Raw genomic sequence first — 19,235 nt, forward strand, 5'->3', positions numbered from 1 at the left:
GTCTAACTTGGAGGCGACCTGAGCCTCACCTCCTCTTTTGTTGTTCCAAGTAAAAACGCCATTATGCGTTGCCGAGTCAACCAGATTCATATCATCTGTGAAGGTTTGGAACAACTCTGAGTCTTTATTAAGCAATCTGGTGCCTCCTTTTCTTTTCCGAAAGTGATTTGATCATATTAAAATCTCCTCCTAGGACCCAAGGTATTTCTTCATGTCTGCTTCTGAGCTCTGCCAAGGAGTTTAAGAGTCTTAGTTTCTCATCTATTCTTTGTGGACCCTAAACATTTGTAACGAGGAAGGTATCCACAGCTCCCATTGGTTGAAGAATTACAGATAAATAATTTCTTGAAGCCTCCGCATCTAATATGCTAATTTTTTGGGGGTTCCATAGAGTGAGGATGCCTCCCGCTGTGTTTTCTGCTTTCACTTCGAGAAACTCAAATCTGTCCATCCATTTGCTATGGATTTGCTTTAATTTTTGAATTGAACATTTAGTTTCCTGAATAAATATTATATCTGGTGTTGCTATTTTCATTCTGTTACTTAACATTCTTTGTTTTCTTTTATTACCTAGACCTCTGATATTCCAAGATATGAACTTCATAATTAAAGATTTGTGAAAGAGTAACTGGTTAGGTCTTTAATGTTACCTAAATTCATCATTAGATTTCCACATTCCATCAAGAGCTCGTTTTGCTTTTTCCTGCCCCTTTTCTTTCCTGGATTTTTAGATGCTAATCCTGGAGTGGATTTCATAGTTTTCACACCTTTGTGCTCCTGCTTATGGATACTTTTACCTTTATCCGACCCTCTTTCCTGGGTTTTCCACAAAATAATTACTGTATTCTAGAGCATTCTTCAGGAGGTATTGATTCTATTCCTCCCTTGGTTCCCTGCCTCAGGAATCCTTCCAGATCCAGGTTTTCCTTGTCTAGAATTTCCTGTAATTCATGATCTTCCAGATCTATTTCGCTTTGGGTCATTTCCTGGTCCATCTCCATTTCTGTCTCACTCATAACAGTTTCATTTTGATGTCCCATATCTTGAGATTGTTTAATGTTTTCTTCCTTTTCTCTTTCATTAGGATCTTTCCCTTGAGAGTTGTCTTCCTTCATGTTTTCTTCATTCTCTTCCAGCACTTGAAACTTGTTCTGACTGGTCTTCTGCCTTTCGTTCTGTTGTTGCTTTATTCCCTTTTTTCCTCCTTTACCTCTGCTTACCACTTTCTGAAAGCTCTCTATCTCCTTCAAAGTATTAAGGTGCCTTTTGTTGTCTGCTTTACTGAGAGGGCAATCTTTGAACAGATGTCCATGCTCATGGCATCTACGGCATCTGAGTGGGACGTGCTCGTAGTCCACTATTTGCACCCACTCCTCATCAAAAACTTCCAAAATAACTTCATCCGGAAGATCTTTTGATAGATCCATTTCCACACATATCCTTGCAAATGAAGTATATTTCCCTCTTCTTGTGGCTTTAGAAACTTTGACAAAACGCCCTAGTTTATTACCAATAGCTACTAGCAATTCATTTTGCCAATAATCAAGAGGAATAGAATACAGCCTTACCCAAACTGGAACCAAGGTGAAAGTCTCCCGCTTTGGGACAAAGTTCATCATCCAAGACCTCATATAGAGACTCGCTGTTGCATAAAAGTAGGGTCCTCCTTAGAATATTTTGTCTTTGTCTTCAATGTTTGAGAACACTACTGTGAAGAATCCCCTTGACCCAAGATGTAGGTCAATGCTTCCTTTGGGTTTCCAGTGATACTTGATCCACATTTGTAAATATTTTTCCGTGGGCCATAGTCCCATGAATTTACAGATAATGGCATAGTTCCCCATGTGTTCTCTATGCGCTTGCAGAGCGGGGTCATTTAATATTACTCTGGGAGTGATTTCAGCTTTAGGCTTGCAAGGTCCCTTTTGTCTATGGTCTCGTGATCCATGATTTTTGTCTTCTTCCTGCTTGTCCTTTGTGCTACTGTTAACCTTGGTCTTAGTTCCCTCTATCCCCTTATCATTATCACTGTTTTTTTCCCCAGCCACGCCTTTACTGTTTATCACTGTTGCTTTGTTTTTGTTGGAAACCGCATCCTTGTAGGAGGAAGTCGATCTCCCTCCTCTACCGCCCTCCATTGGAGATCATCTCTGCTATTCTCTGCACCATCATTGCTCCTTCCCGCCGTTTTTTCGCTCCTCCTGGTTCAACTTTCCAGAAATTTCGTCTTTGTTGTTACAGATGAGAAAAAGGCATTTATTTGTCATATTTCTTTCTCTTTCAAGATTAATAATATTATCGATTTTAATAATCTTTCACAAACTATAGTAGTTGAGATTCCTTCACATAATTCTTCCCACCTATACAATCCGTCCATTAACTCTTCATAATTAGTAATAGATTTTCATCTTAATTTTGGTGACCCACCTGAAATTTGATTTCAGAAATCATTCTTGAAGAGATTTTCGTTGTATAGTAATATTAACACTAAATTACTTGTGGTAAAAAAAACAATCAATACTAACATCTCTCTACATGATATGATGCATGAAGTTGTTTCACATCGCTTTTAGCTAATATTTGATCAAACTACATTTTTCTGCCCGCATTTTCATGTTTACCCTAATGATTTTCATAATAACATAGAAGCTTGGTTAGAAGAATCTTTTAGTATTATATTCTTTCCTTGTAAATAATAATTTTCTTACCTTACACATGTTTAAATATAGACGTAGAAATTTTAAATTTCTCTTTTGATAATTAATTATTGATTAAATATTATTATTTATGTTTTCATGTTTAAAGCAATTAGCTACATTGGAAATGTGATTTTACATTATTTTAATCATAAGGTTAGAATTAACGTATTTTACAATTTTATTACATTTATTTTCTTGATTCAAATAATGTAGTTCTGTGTTTATGTTTTCATGTTCAAAGCAATATAATTAGCTACATTGGAAATTTGATTTTACATAATTTTAATCATCATACTAAAATATAATAAGGTTAGAATTAGCGTATTTTACAATTTTATTACATTTATTTTCTTCATTCAAATAATATTTGAATGCAGTTATGTCAAGTAGGCTACAAGTCATCATCACAGATTATTCAGGTAAGTTCATTTTTTTCCTATTATCATAGTTACTTTTCATCTTACCCATGCTTCCTTCGTTAAACATTTTCGTCCAAGTTCTATCTTTAACTCGTATAAGTTTTTCATCATAAGGACTTTGACGTAAGTTATCAAATATGTATAATTTTTAGAGCATGACTCCACTAGGGAAAAGCCTAAATTTTTGAATTTTTAGTTACATATCACCCTTCATTTAATATTTTGACGTGTGATTTAATTAATTGGGCTTTCATATTTTTGTAAATTTCTATTTAGTTTAGGACTTTAGAACTTCACTCTTTTCTATTTGCTTTGAATAAAAGGCTCGAATAGCACTATCTCGTGTATTGGTAAAACTAATATATCACAATCTTAATTTACATGAAATAACACATCTACAATCAAAACAATTGAACGTATTTGTTTTTTACATTTCAACCTATCCCTCAAAATTTAGCTCTTCCCCTTTATTTTTGAACAATGATATGATAACATATAGGTTATTAGGATCTTATTTATTAGGGCTTATAATTTAATTATTTAATTTTTAATTTTTAAATTGGTTTTTGTACTTTTTTATTTTTTCCCTTTACTTTTTTCTATGCTTTTTATTAGATTGTTATGATTCTTCCCTTGAAGATTTGTAAGTTTTTGTTTGCTTGAAATTTTGAAAACAGGTTGTAACTCTCAATAAATAAATGATACCATATGGATTATTCCTAAATTCTTGTATACAACTAAAAACATCATATTTAATAATCTACATAAAGCATTTAATAATCTACACAAAGCTTTGTGACTTACAAGTAAAATTTATATACTTGTGGTGGAAATCGTGTGTTAGTATGAATTCACATTTATAACACTAGCACATATATATGGTAGGTTTCTTACATGTTTCTTCTTCTTTTCTCTATTCATCTCACACTAAAACAACTCATATCTAGAATGATTGATGGAGAGAAGATCTCACGATAAACATTGGAAGTATGTAAACAAAGAAAAAAATATAAATCTCTCATATCACCTTGCTTCTTATACAACAAAATTGCAAATAAAAAAAATCATAAAAATAAGGTGGTGCACATAAATAAAGAGATGTATCTTTATAGTCATTAAGCTTATTATCAATATTAGATGTGAATATATTTATAGTCATTAAGCTTTATATCAATATCTTCACAATTCCTTACACTTCATAGTAGAACAGAGTAGTTGAGAGGAAGAATAGATCCTTGAAAGAGATGTCCAAATGCATGTCGAATGCAAGGTCCCTTCCTTCAAAAATTGTAGGTTGAAGAAATCAACTACGCTTTATACATACAAAATATATCTCCTCATAAATATATTATATGATAACACCTTTAGAATCATGGAGTAACATGCAACCAAAAGTTACACATTTCTGGATTTTTGGGTCACATGCATGGACTCACATTCCTTTAGAAAAGAGGAAGGATTTGGAGCCTCAAGGGAAAGAGTGCATCTTTGTTGGATATACAGATGGTGTAAAGGGATACATTCTACTATATATTTCAACAAAAAGGATATTCATTGAGAGGAGTGTCTACTTTGACGAAAGTCCCCTACATGCATGTAGGGAAAAACATGCAGAAAATTATGTGCTTCTTCATGTAGCAGATCTAAGATATGATGCATCATGTCATTTAGATCATATTTTAGATCTAAGTTCCAAAGTTGATTCAAAATATCATGAGAATACATGTTAATATTCCAATTTCTCACCACTTTTGACACATAAGTGGTGTCACATGAGTGATCTCTTAGATGATCCTGCTACGGGATCTCAATTTGAAGAAGCACCTCATGCACTCAAAGCTACATAACCAATTATGCCCATGAATTTATACATGGTTCTAGCATCCGACCCTCAAACTTATGATGAACCTAACCTTTCTGGGAAGCATTTATGGACAAGGATTACAACTTCCACATTAAGAACCAAACTTGGGATTAGTTTCCACTTCCTTCGGATCATAAGCTTATCAAATAAAAGTGGGTCTAATGGAAAAAGAAAGCAGTGGATGAGCTTGTGAGTAGATACAAAGCATGGTTGTTGGCCAAAGGATTTCAGTAGGTTTATGGCATAGATTATGATGATACCTTTGTGCCAGTGGCCAAAATGGACTCTGTTCAGTTAACTCTTGCCATTGTAGCAACAAGAAGGTGGTAGGTTCACCACATGTATGTGAAGAATGAATGTATTCATGATGATCTCAAAGAGGAAATTTACATGGAGCAACCACAACGGTATGTAAATAATTCATCTTTAGTTTGCTGACTCAAGAAGTCTCTCTATGGTCTCAAGCAAGAAACTAGAGAATGTTATGCTAAAATTCCTTTCTATTTACTCTCTCAACATTTCATTTAATGTAAATATGATCCAAATGTTTATATGCTAAGAACATATGACTCTCTATCACTCATAGTGCTATATGTAGATGATATACTAATCATAAGTAGAGTTTAGCTTTAGCCATTGCTACAGTCAAAACCACTTTGCCTGATAGGTTTTCTATGATAGATATGGGTCTGTTACACTTCTGCCTTAGACTAGAAATCAACTAGAATGATTTAGGGATCAAAATTTCTCAGTCTAAGTATGTGAGATATCTCTTAGTTCGCTTTCACATAACTCGCTACAAGTTAACAAATACACCTTTCTTATAATGGGTAAATCTTGAGGATGGAAAGGACACACTATTTGTTGATTTCACCATGTATAAAAAGCTTGGGTGGAGTCTCCTCTATCTCGCTCACTCCCAGCGAGGTCTCTCATATATGGTAGATGGTTTCTAGATACACGCAGGAGCCACATGAGTTGTATTGAAAATCTACCAAGTGCATACTCACATATGTCCAAGGAACCATCAACTATGGGATTCATTATATAGTAGGGTGTGTTTTGGACTTCATTGGCCACATTGATTGAGATTTGGCTAGCAATAACATTGATTGCAAGTCCACTTCAGGGTATTCTCTCAATTTGTATTTTTACCCCATTTGTTGGTCCAACAAAAAGGAATATGTTATTTCTTTATCATCGATAGAGGTATAGAGGTGTAACCAACATTTCCATTCAAGAAATTTAGTTGCAAAACTTCCTCATTGAGCTTAGTGCCATATTTCATCATTTGATTTTCATGTAGTGTGCCAATCAAAGCACACTAAAGTTTTGTAAAGATCCAATGCAGTGATAATGAACAAAACACATTGAGATCCAGATGCACTACATCATAGAATTGGTACATGATAGGGTTGTTGACTTATAGTGTTATCCCACTTCTAAATAGATCACAAACATCTTCATGAAGGCTTTCACTAAGCATAAGTTTCACTTTCTGTGAAACCACCTTGGGTTGAAGGAGATAATTCTCTAGTAGTTGTATTTCATTTTCAGTATTGTATTTTGAGGGTGAGTTTTTTTCCATATGGTTTTCCCTCTTTCCTCTCCTTGCAGTCATTCTATGTTACTTAAATGCATTATAAAATGGGTAACTTACATGGGTTCTTGCGAGAACTCATCCGTTTTGTTCTCTCTAGTAGTGTTGTAGGGGCTTATTGGAGATAAAATATACTTAATTTTACTTTAGTTAAACTAGTGATAGGATTCATGCATGGAAACCTCGTTATTAGGACCAATAGGGAACTCCACAAATACATGTGTGAGTTTCATGAGTCTTCGCATACATGAGATAGTTAACGGATTATTGCATGACCAATTATTTAGGACTAGGTGTCAATTCTCTTTAGTGCATGTTCACATCTCTCTAGATTCACTACTAGACTCACTACTATATTAGTTCAACCATTTAGAATATATTGCATTAAAAATATATTCTTTTTTTTTGTGCATGAATAGAATTCATTAATTCAATTTATCTATCAATTTTCTTTTTTCTTTCCTTGCAAGTTTTATTCGTTGTTTTCTAGCTAAATCCAACTCGTGCAAGTTCAACTAGAATTTCTCACTCACGTGCTTCAACAAAATAAATTTTTTTGTCATGTTTTGATCAATGTTATCCACAAACATTTTAAATTATTCTTTATATTACGTTATGATCCTTTCACATTCTTCATCATTAAGATCGATGTCCAGAGTAACTCGACTCAACTACCTTTTTCCTCGACCCGACTACCTTTTGACTCGACCGAGTTGCACCACGACTTCTTCTTCTTCAACAGGACAACCAACAATTTATCCCTCAAAGTGATCTTTAACGCCTGGCCAATCTAAAAGGAAACAAGACATAATTGTGGGTTCTTGCCTCTTCACAGTGCAACACTCTTCTAACAACTTTATCCATCTCATTTAAGTTGGAGAGTAGATCTTATTACTCTGTAGGCTACACACTATTGGCAAAAAAAATTGAGATCTTGACTGTCAACTAGGACATGCTTCCTGCCAGTTGCTAACTTCTTTTTCACCCTGTGACAACCTCTTGCATATCCCTCTTTTGCACAACAAATATGCAATGCTCATTTTCTTTAAACATTTCCATGGACAATGTCCACACCCACATGCAGATCTTACTCAAATCCATAAAAAGAACAACTATTATTTAAGGTAATAGAGAAATGAAGGCTCTATATTCTTAGAGTTCTAAGGTCATTTTCTAGAACTTGTTGTTTTCCCATGTAAGTGTGTTATAGATGAGTAGGAGCCTTTATCATCGAGGTTATTGTGCTTATCCATTATATCGATCTCATTGCTATATGATGGGACTCTATCATGTATTTGTGGTATGCGTGTGAGGGTGTGAGTTTGATTTAATAAAAGAGTTATGCTATTTTTTTGTTGTCTCTATTTGTTTACTTGTATTTCCATGTAGTAGTTACATCAAAATATGGACAAACTAATGACACTAACTAATTTAATAAGAGAGTTCTGTTATTTTTTTGTTGTCTCTATTTGTTTATTTCGATTTCCACATAGTAATTACATCAAAAGATGGACAAACCAATGATACTAACTAATAGCGCACTTACTCCACTGTCTTCATGTTCATGGCTCTTTTGTGAGGAAGTTAAGCTCATACTTCCTCTCATACCATGTTAATATGGGAGAGTAGAGATTTTTGCACACACAAATTGCATAAATTGTAATACTACATATAAATATATTAAACTAAACAAACTATCTTCGATACTCAATATATTAAATGAGTGTATGTTAACCCACAGGGACTTCACTCAATGAACCTCTGACGTAGCATGCCATTCGTGGCATATTAAAAAAATACCCTTAATTTGACTACATATTGGAAAATACCTCTAAAAGTCACATTATTTAACCCTCTACCAATACAAAACCAATACACATTCCCAATTTAAAACACCCCTAGTTTCACTAGATATTGTAGGTATCCATTTTTACATTAACATTTTTTATACCCCTTTATATTTTTTCATTAACTTTGAGCTCCATTTTTTGTAACTAACAATATAAAAACCCTTGACCCCCTATTATATGCTCAATATATTATTTCATTTTTTCTTCAATATATATCCGCCAATGTGAATGAATGTGATATGGTATTGCTCCCCAGTGAAACCCCTATGTGTCAACCTCACACTAATCTAGGAATCCAACAATTTGAAAAGAATTTCTCAAACCAACTAAATCTCAACAACATCCTAACCAATAAAAACAAATTCATTCAAAAGACTAGAATTCCAACCAATACTCACATGAATACAATTTTTACGCCGTAAGGCGTTCCCCTCTGAAATAAACTTCCCTAAAATCTACCTGTCATCCGTCTGTGCCGTTAGATCATGTGTTAGACGATTATAGTATTGTCAATCGTTGGATTAAAAGAAGGGAGTTGAATGGTTATAACCGTTCACTGGGAAGCTGAAGCGAAGGTCCAGATCGATGTACGCATCGGATATTGCAGCTCCAACCAAACTTATTACAACAATCGAAAACCAGTGGATTTTCCCAAGACGAATTCCTGGATCTCCCCACCTACATCTCCTTGCTTCGCCACAATGGCCGCATAGCCCTCATCGACTCTGCCACTGGGGAAACCACCACATTTCCCCAACTATGGTAGAGCGTAAAGTCACTTGCCGCTGGTTAACCGGCCTTGGCATCAAAAAATCCAACATTGTACTCATCCTCCCGCCGAATTCAATCTATTTCTTCATTATCTACGTGGCTGTCTTGTCCATTGTCATCTGTTTGGTATGTTTTTTTTTCTGTGAGAGGTGGAGACTATCGGGCAACAGATTCTGAGACCTTCTTTACTCAAGACTTGGAGTTGTTTACTGGGTTCCAGCAACAGCCCTTCTTTAAGCACTACTAGTGACAAACAGAGATTTAGTAGATCCAGTGGCATGGATAATTTCATTAAGACAGGCAGTGACAGAGGATGCAGCAGGGCCAATGGCAGAGGCAGGGGCAAGAGTTTCAGTTGACCTAGTGGGCAATTTCAGAATCAATAGAAGTGCTAAGGTTTTGTAACCCTCCATCATGATGCTATTAAATTTCAAGTAAGCGGTATCTCCCATTTCGGTTGCTAGGATTTGAGTATCACTAACTCTGAATAACCCTATCTGTTTACATAGAGGGAGAAATAAGAGCAATGGGGTTGTTGGATAAGCAGTGTAACGGTACTCTCACAGGTCCTTGCCCTGAGAATGGCCTCGGTAAACTCAACAGGGAAGGGAAGGTCTGTTTCATCACATATCTTCATTCATCCCTTCATTTGCATTCTACTCAGTTCCTTACTTTACTTTGGGACTTTGAAGGCCAAGGCTGGAAGTAGCTATTGTTTGTTTTAACTGTATTTTCAGGGATTACTGTGGATGGAGGTAATGCAGATGTAGTTGTTGATCAATACCATCATTACAAGGTATTATTATCTGCAAACCTAAGAACAGTAAATGTCACTAGGACAACCTATATGCAGTGGCTACTTGTAAGCCATCCTCAAGCTTTATGTGTATGTCCAACCCCATTATTGTTGTTTTCATACTAATGTATCAATAGTTAAACTCCTAGATGATTTGGGTATCAACTTGATGCAAAATTTCATGTGGGTTTTGAAGGAGGATATTGATCTAATGTCTGTGATGGGAGTAGATGCCTATAGATTTTCAATCTCATGGCCCAGGCTTATTCCTGGTATATTTCTGTTTGAGCTTTGACCACATGCTTAATCCTGAGAATTTAGTAAACACTCCCTTGAAGGCAAGATGCCCTGATCTTCATTGTAATCTTTACTTCTTTTGGTTAACTGTGTCATATATGGTTTCTTTTCTGAACATGTCGAAATTACTTGGTCTTTTGTTTTGTTAATGGCACACCTACATTATTCGCTTTACTCTAATATAGTCTGTGAGCTATCATATCAAGGATTTTTCTTATCAACGATGCTATGCTATCTCATTTATCTTAGTGGTACCAATAATTGCGAGTTCTAATTACCGATTTCCCAAATACCTTGAAAATACCTTGGGTAGGATCAATATTTACTAGTAATTGACCTTCGGTTCTGAATTTCACCGAGCGATTATTCACTGAAATGTAGTTGAAAGTGAAACAACAAACTTCAGTCTTAAACTTGCCAAAAAGTCTCTTGCTATTCGACCAGATTGCTCCTTTGAGTTTCCAAACATTTGGCAAGTAATGCCAGTCCAAGTCAAACTACTGTGATAATTAGATTTTTGCAGTCATCTCTATTCCAAGTCCAACTACATTAGTAATTAGATAGCCTGAGTTTCCAAACATTTGGCAAGTAATGCCAGTCCAAGTCAAACTACAGTGATAATTAGATTTTAGCAGTCATCTCTATTACAAGTCCAACTACATTAGTAATTAGATAGCCCAGAAATGTGGGCTTCATATACTACAAAATCAGGGCTAATGGGTCTTTTTGTCTGCCCATATAATATAATTGTAGAATTGAATTCCTTGGTATTAGTTTAAACTAACACAGAAAATAAAAAGCATAAGGCCCCAACCTTGCCGAATGACTGGATTGGCTGCATTATTAAGTTTTGTTTTGAACTGATATTGCGCCTGTTGCACCTGCCCAAAGGCAAGACGAAGGCATATAAACTAATATACAAACCGTGAAAAGAGTAGATGCAACCCATATCTATAGAAATATGTTATCAGAACACATTCATAGAATGATAATGAATGTTTAGGTAGCGAATTTGTGAGCAACTTTGTCCAAATGTAATGCCCTAACATTGCATTTTTTTAAAAATCTAAATTACTTATGTATTAATATTGTAAAAAAAGTTACAAACAGTATTAGGTGTGGTCTGCCATAATAAAAAACCAGGTCATACCTTGCTGCCAGCTAGCATAGGAGTAGGACCATTCTGAGTGAGCATAGGACCACATGTTTAATCCTGAGAATTTAGTAAACACTCCCTTGAAGGCAAGATGCCCTGATCTTCATTGTAATCTTTACTTCTTTTGGTTAATTGTGTCATATATGGTTTCTTTTCTGAACATGTCAAAATTAATTGGTCTTTTGTTTTATTAATGGCACACCTACATTATTCGCTTTACTCTAATATAGTCTGTGAGCTATCATATCAAGGATTTTTCTTATCAATGATGCTATGCTATCTCAGTTATCTTAGTGGTACCAATAATTGCGAGTTCTAATTACCGATTTCCCAAATACCTTGAAAATACCTTCGGTAGGATCAATATTTACTGGTAATTGACCTTCGGTTCTGAATTTCGCCGAGCGATTATTCACTGAAATGTAGTTGAAAGTGAAACAACAAACTTCAGTCTAAAACTTGCCAAAAAGTCTCTTGTTATTCGACCAGATTGCTCCTTTGAGTTTCCAAACATTTGGCAAGTAATGCCAGTCCAAGTCAAACTACTGTGATAATTAGATTTTGTTAGTCATCTCTATTCCAAGTCCAACTACATTAGTAATTAGATAGCCTAAGTTTCCAAACATTTGGCAAGTAATGCCAGTCCAAGTCAAACTACAGTGATAATTAGATTTTAGCAGTCATCTCTATTCCAAGTCCATCTACATTAGTAATTAGATAGCCCAGAAATGTGGGCTTCATATACTGCAAAATCAGGGCTAATGGGTCTTTCTGTCTGCCCATATAATATAATTGTAGAATTGAATTCCTTGGTATTAGTTTAAACTAACACAGAAAACTAAAAAGCATAAGGCCCCAACCTTGCCGAATGACTGGATTGGCTGCATTATTAAGCTGTGTTTTTGAACTGATATTGTGCCTGTTGCGCCTGCCCAAAGGTAAGACGAAGACATATAAACTAATATACAAACCGTGAAAAGAGTAGATGCAACCCATATCTATAGAAATATGTTATCAGAACACATTCATAGAATGATAATGAATGTTTAGGTAGCGAATTTGTGAGCAACTTTGTCTAAGAAAAGTATGCTTCAGACAATAGTATATATTTAAGACATCATATTGGACAGAAGAATATATTTAAGAGTTCATATTGCTTGTAGAGTGAAGAAGTTATTGGTGTTGGGCTAAGAGTTTTCTTCCATCTCTAATACATAGAATTTGGTTTTTCCTCTTCCACTCTTTCTCCCTTTGTATCTTCATCTATACTTCTATTGTAGTTTCCATTGCATAAATTCTCCTAGAATTGTTATGCTTGTGGTTTCATTTTCTGCGTGCATAATAATATAAGGTCTTGTTTAACATTTTTGCAATATATTCTTCCTCTTTCTTCTTTGTATCTATATCCAAGCACTGTGCCATATCTTCAACCTAGGCCAACACTATTTCAATTCCATGCCATCGATGAACAATTTCATTTTCCATTTTTCCATGAGGATACAACTATATTGTAGTGACCCTTGAGCCATCTTGAAATCGATGAACAATTCGATTTTCCATTTTACCACAAGGATACAACTACATTGTAGTGACCCCTGAGCCATCTTGAAATTGCCAGAGTAAACTTTTAAGGTTTTAGTTTTTATGGTTATTAATCGATACTACAAAAGGATTATTGTGTTTGATAAGTTTATTAAGTTGTCTGGTAATGGCACCTCTTGTAGCTCAATGTTTTTTACCAATTGGTTGGCACATTAAAAATTCAGTCGAATTTGTTTATTGTGTGAAGGTGGTTTGTTTCCAAAGTGGATTGTTAGTGGTTGAGTTTTGTCTGTAAACTGATTGCTCCATTGAACCTATTGCCATTCCATGTTTGCTATTTCAATTCAGTTCAGATTGGGATTTTTTCCATTTATATAAACTATGAATTGTTTTTGAAGCATGTTAAATAAATCAGCAATAAAAATTTGGACTCTACCATATATCTCCCTTTTCAGATTATCCACGCCTTCCATTAAGAGATGAAGTTTATATTTATGTCTGCAGCTCCTCTTGTAGGCTACAAAAATATGTTTACAATAAGATCTCAAATGAAATACTTGAAGGGCCTTACTGTCTTGTTTACATTCATACCTCTGTTCAAAGGAGTGAAAACTGCCCTGGTGTGTCTACTTTGTGGTTGATCTAGGAATAACTTCCTCTGGCTTTTAAGGAAAGGCTTCAGGTGGTGTATTTCCTACATTCAGGGCTTCAGTCAAGACTATTTTTTGCAACCCTTGGCTGTTTCTTCTTGAGTTCAGGGTGAGTATTAAGTTGAGTTTGCATTTTGATTCAAATAATTCATTAGATCTATTGTTGCAGATGTGCTCATACAGTTTTTGATGTGTTATGATGTTTATACTGGAAACTGAAGTATGTAAATCGTCTAGAATTTATTTGGGATTACATTAGGAAGGGATAGATTGAGATTCCTGATTTTGTGTATGACCATGATGATCAACTGGAAGACAGAACTTTGATGGACTATGGTGTTGAAACAGATCCCTTTCAAGTTTATGACATGGCTGCCATTGGATCATTTGATTCTTGATAGTCCTTGAGATGGGCCTCCTAGCCACTGTGCAAAATTTATCCATCAATTATGGCCATTTTTTGTATAGCATTTTATTTTCATGCTTTTCCTTCTGTATGCAATTGTGAGTGATCCCTTTCCAAGTGACTTCCCTTGACAGGAGACTGTGTTCTTGAGAGAAGGCACTTTCTTGTTTTTCTATTGCAGTTTAGTTATCCAAAATTCTTGTGCTATAAAATTATGCCCTTCCGCATTGGGTGTACATATATGTAAATAGTCAAACCTGAAAACATGGCAGCATGCAGTTATTATGCTTTAGTAGTTCATCTTGCTGAAGGTGTTGATGGAAAAAAGGGTGTGTAGTGCAGAAGCATGGTGAAGATTATTGTCATTGGAAAGAAAATCTACCTTTTGTGTTAAAACTTGGCTTTCAAAAGTTTCAAAAGCATGCCTAGCACACAGTGTCTGCATGGTTTTTGCCTCAAAGCTAGCCAATTTCCACTACTTGACTGAAGAACTACCCTTATAGTCAAATTTGTATTTTGATTGTTGAATTAACTTTTGATGTACCTTCTATGTATAGAATAATATATCCTGTCATGAAGAAAAACTTCATAACTCTTCCTATTTGCTAAAATTTCAAAAATGTGCAGTGTTTATAATATGTCTGGTCTTCTTCTGCATCTTGGATATCACTGCAGAAGCTCTTACATGGTTTGTTTGTGTTTGTGTGATAAAAAAAAAAAAAAAACATGATTAACCAATTGTTCTTGACAGACATATTTATAATGGCTTGAAAACTAATTACTTGTTTTGCAGCGCTTTCCCTTCTCTGAAAAAATCTTCTTGAATGATAATGATAAGTTTACTTGGACAATGTTCAGTCATCTGAATAAAAATCCTTTTTGAATGATAGATAAATTACTTGGACTATGTGGATTTTGGTCCCATCAAATCATGAAGTTTGCTCTTATGTTCATGGATCTTTTCTCAATGATCATCAACTTTAAAACATTGGATCAGTAAATTTTGCCCAATTCAGATTCTAGAGCATGAATAATTGGGCTTGAGAGGCAAACAAACCTCTGAGCTCACCAAATTTAGCTGAAACGATATTGCCAGTTTGTTCTTATTGTATCGCACTTGGGCTATATCATTATGCCTGTATGGTCGATCTTCTCGTCTTGCAGGGCAACTGGATGATGCACATGCCGTTATTATATATTCCCTTGAAAATTGATTTTCGGGTGTGGGGAGCCTTGCTTAGTGCATGCAGGATTCAGAGATGGTAGCAAGGAGGATTGTATAGTAAAATTTATATGTTCCATCACCAGAATATGGCTAAGCTTAAATGGTGGGGTGTGGGGAGCCTTGCTAAGTACTTGCAGGATTTAGAGATGGTAGCAGGGAGGATTGTACAGTAAAATTTATATGTTCCATCACCAGAATATGGCTGAGCTTAAATGGTGCAATTTTCAAATGAAAAGAATTAAAGAGGCAGTAGCAGTTGCATGAGTTGTAAAACAATTTTATCAAAGACTATGGTCCAATACACTGTGAACAATGATCATGTGTAGCATTTTGGAGTCACTTCAGAATAAGGCAAATCATCAAAATTCTAATAAATGTTAATATTATTGGATGTTTTAGTAAAGTCTCAATGATGTGTAATTCAATCAAACATGACACAGCCATTTCCCAAACAGAAATGTCTTTATTCCTAAAATAACCTACAATCTACAATTCATGAAAACTTCCCTTGCCTCATTATTCAAAGCTAGAAAACCCAATTCCACATACAGAGTTGAGAAGGAAAAATAACCTAATCATGCATCAATCTCATCTCCATACAAGCTTTTCAAGGAAGTAGAAGTACAACGACTAAATTCACCTCTTGATTTGGTGTCATAAGTTAGCTAGGGGAACCTCCCCTCATCGGCTATTATATTAAACTTGTCAATTACATATCTTTCGTTCTCTTACATGATGTGGCCTCGGCATTGAATTCAAGCTTCAAGCTTCCTCCAAATCTTTTCTCCGCATTGTAAATCCATTTTGATAATTCTCTGGATCCCATATACCATAACGAACTAGTCCCCTGTCCCACTTGTGACTTGTAAGACATTCAAAATAATCTTTTAGCCTACTATTAAAAGGTCTCTTGCCAAAGTTCAAAATCAAATGAGGACTGAAGGTTGGAAAAATTCATAGCGGCATCAATTTTGTTCATTATGCTTTGGGGTTTGCTTTGGTAAACTTGAAATGTGGCTTAGAGTTCACAATCAGAGGACTGAAGGTTGGAAAAATTCATAGCCGCATCAATTTTGTTCATTATGCTTTAGGGTTTGCGTTAAAATCTCCATAGTATTCATGGGATGCACAGCTATAACAATCATCAAATTAGAATGTTTACAAGAGATCAGGAGACCCATATCTACAATTATATTCCAAGGAGGTAGTAGTAGATTCTAAATAAATTAGCAATGCAACAACATAAATGTTCGCAACAAATTAACAAATTTAGAGATATCCACCTTCTTCAATAATGCACACACTACATGGATAATGAATTTCTGTATTTTATGCCTTACGGCGTTTCCTTTGCAACATCTGGTACAAATGCTAGTATTTATCATACACATAATACAGGTAAGAGTTATATACTCCAATATGAACTTAAAACAGTACTACGAAAGAGCCTATTAAGCATGTGTAATACTTTCAAGTAATTAAATAAACATGGTTTAGTTCCACCTTTCCTAGCGATGGTAGTTAATAGCAACCTTGTAGGGCACTGCGATAACTTTTTAAAGTTATATTTTGAGCTAGATAGTGGGGACTCAATTTTAAATCACAATTAATATGAAATTTTTTACAGAATAGATTGAAATTTGTTTCGAGAGAAATCCCAGAAACACAAAATACAAATTGTCTTTTCAACAATAGTGCCAAGACATCAAAAGAAACTATATGGTAGCTGTAGGTTGGCATGAGCAGACTACGATATCGAAATGGAACGCAAAGACGTTTCAGTGTAATACGACAAGTAAATCTTTCTGCAAGTCCAATAATGTTGCGATCCAGATTGAAATTATGGTTTATCGGTTGAAAGAAGGAAGTTAATAGGTTTCTTGCGATATACAGAGGGCTATCAGTATCAATATTATAATAACACAGGCGTCGATTGATTTGGAAACACCTGGTTATTTTTCATGAAGATTAGAAATGAAACCATGTCAAATTATTCCATGTGCTGTCTGAAATGCATACCATTCTTCACATAATCTCAGTGAAATGTAGTTTATTGCTTTCCTCTAGAGCTTCGGTTTGAAGACTCACTAGCCGATCACAAATCAATTTGTTAGAAATAAGACATAAGCTGAAAAAATACGGAGAATACAATCATCTGAGAGATTAATTGGACTTCCTGCAGTTTTTGCGGATCTGCCCGCTAGTGCCAGTGAGAGGGCTAATATTTCCCATTTTCACCATGGCAGCTGCAAAGTCTGTAAAGAACCTGTTCTGATTGGTGATGTACACAGTAACCTGAGAATCTGTAGAACCTCCATTAAAGAGCTGCTGGTCGGAGTGGAGAAGTCCTTTCTGTATTTTCAGATTAGTGTAATACTGGTTGTCAAATGTGGTTGGGGTGACCACATCTAAGGGGGAGAGGTTGTTATCCCCACCAGCGCTGGGGCAATTTGCCTTTACAGATGTAGCGAAAGCAGCGTTAACGTTGGTTTCGTTGTAGATGCGAGTTCTGAAAAAGGCGCACCGTGATTGACCAATTGTATGAGCACCTATAATAACAATAACAACTCGTGATAAGATTCCAATTTAATTACATGGAAGTTATATGGTTTATTAACATGATGGCTCCATAAGTAATATTGTACCTGAAAGTGCAACAAGGTCTTTGGTAGAAAGACCGTGAGCTTGAAAAGATGAGATGAGTGTGCTGAGACTGGATGCGGGAGATGGAATGTTGTTGTTTGCAGCGCTTAAACTAGCAGTAGGGGAATCTCGCCTTCCCAGCATTACCGTCCATGTTGGGCCTTGAAGCTAACAAATTGCAATCACAAGTAATTAGAAAGCATTCTCTGATTCCATCAGGTTGTCTGAAATGAGATATTGAATTTATCATTAAAGCCTAATTGAATGGGAGATGGATAGATGATTACTTCAACAATAGAGTCACGAGCAGCAATGGTGAGAATGTCTGCACACGACACGACTCCACTGCAGGCTGCCTCCACTTGAGTTTTAATGCTGTCTATTACCTCGAAGCCTCTGGCAGAATTGGCGTTTGGGCCTGCAGTCTTTTCTCCGGTAAAGGTCGCGTTGTCATCCAATAAGATTGAACCATCGCACCCCTGCAAGGCAACCGAATCCAAATTTCAACACTATCAGACTAACAAAGCAGAAATGGTTAGTGATAAGTCATTATTTCCGACTAAATAAAACTCTTTCTTACGTTGACGAAGCAATCGTGAAAGTGAAGGCGGACCAAGGACGCCCCCATTCTTTTCTCATTAGCGACCGCTTGCTTCACCACTGATTTCACTATCGACTGCAAACTCGGACACGATTTGTCATAAAACTTTGAGCTCAGCTGCCCATTCACAGCGTTTATATTAATGAAGGATACAAACACAGACATTAACCCAATGCACACTAGTGTCCTCATCATCATATTTAGAATAAAACTATGAGCACGTCTAGAACAGAAGATAGGGGCGAAATCGAGTGATAGAAACGAGGACGTGTGCTGAGTGTTGGAGGCTACTGAGCTTCTTATAGATGATACAATCCAAGTTGAAGTTGAAGAGGATTCCACTTCTCTTCTGCAGGCAGCCTTAGTCCGCGTGACAGCAAACGAGCAGAATGTGTAAGGTGGCGTGTTGACTCGTTCAACTTTTGCGTGCGAGAAGCAGAGAGGGAAGACGCGTAGAAGGGGTGCAATCTGCACAAAATGTGAACGCTATGCGATGCACCGAGGAAAATATATTATCCACTGTAGTGAAAGACAGCATTATCCACTATCTCGGAATTTCACGTGTTTGCTCTTAACACGCGTGTCTGACAATCTACATCACTTTACATCACTTTTAATTCGATTTGTTTTTAGTTCTGAACTGTTTTTAGTAAAAAAATTGAAGTTTTTCTGATTTAATTTTTCTAAAGAATAACAAAAATTTATTGAAATCACAA

The 19,235-nt window shown here is 35.7% G+C and overlaps 1 protein-coding gene across 1 annotated transcript; it reads right to left on the reverse strand.

Annotated features, from left to right (window-relative positions):
* Positions 1–17,308: 17,308 nt before the first annotated feature.
* Positions 17,309–18,778, reverse strand: LOC149138416 (peroxidase P7-like). The gene is made up of 4 exons (XM_089452897.1): positions 18,499–18,778; positions 18,206–18,397; positions 17,921–18,086; positions 17,309–17,824 (listed from the first exon to the last, which is right to left on the reverse strand). Exons 1-4 carry the CDS (start codon positions 18,715–18,717, stop codon positions 17,439–17,441), a joined length of 963 nt encoding a protein of 320 aa, XP_089309023.1. The 5' UTR covers positions 18,718–18,778; the 3' UTR covers positions 17,309–17,438.
* Positions 18,779–19,235: the final 457 nt, after the last annotated feature.

This window comes from Pinus tabuliformis, chromosome X (assembly GCF_031772625.1).
Source record: "Pinus tabuliformis cultivar Carrire ecotype Pingquan chromosome X, CPIR1, whole genome shotgun sequence".
NCBI lineage: Eukaryota > Viridiplantae > Streptophyta > Pinopsida > Pinales > Pinaceae > Pinus > Pinus tabuliformis.

Bases quoted from the DNA above. Each gene is read 5' to 3' on its own strand.
- LOC149138416 (XM_089452897.1), bottom strand. From the start codon at position 18,717: ATGATGATGAGGACACTAGTGTGCATTGGGTTAATGTCTGTGTTTGTA. The intron at 18,398-18,498 runs GTAAGAAAGAGT...GTTGCCTTGCAG, and splicing joins TTCACGATTGCTTCGTCAAC to GGGTGCGATGGTTCAATCTT. The intron at 18,087-18,205 runs GTAATCATCTAT...GCAATTTGTTAG, and splicing joins CTCGTGACTCTATTGTTGAA to CTTCAAGGCCCAACATGGAC.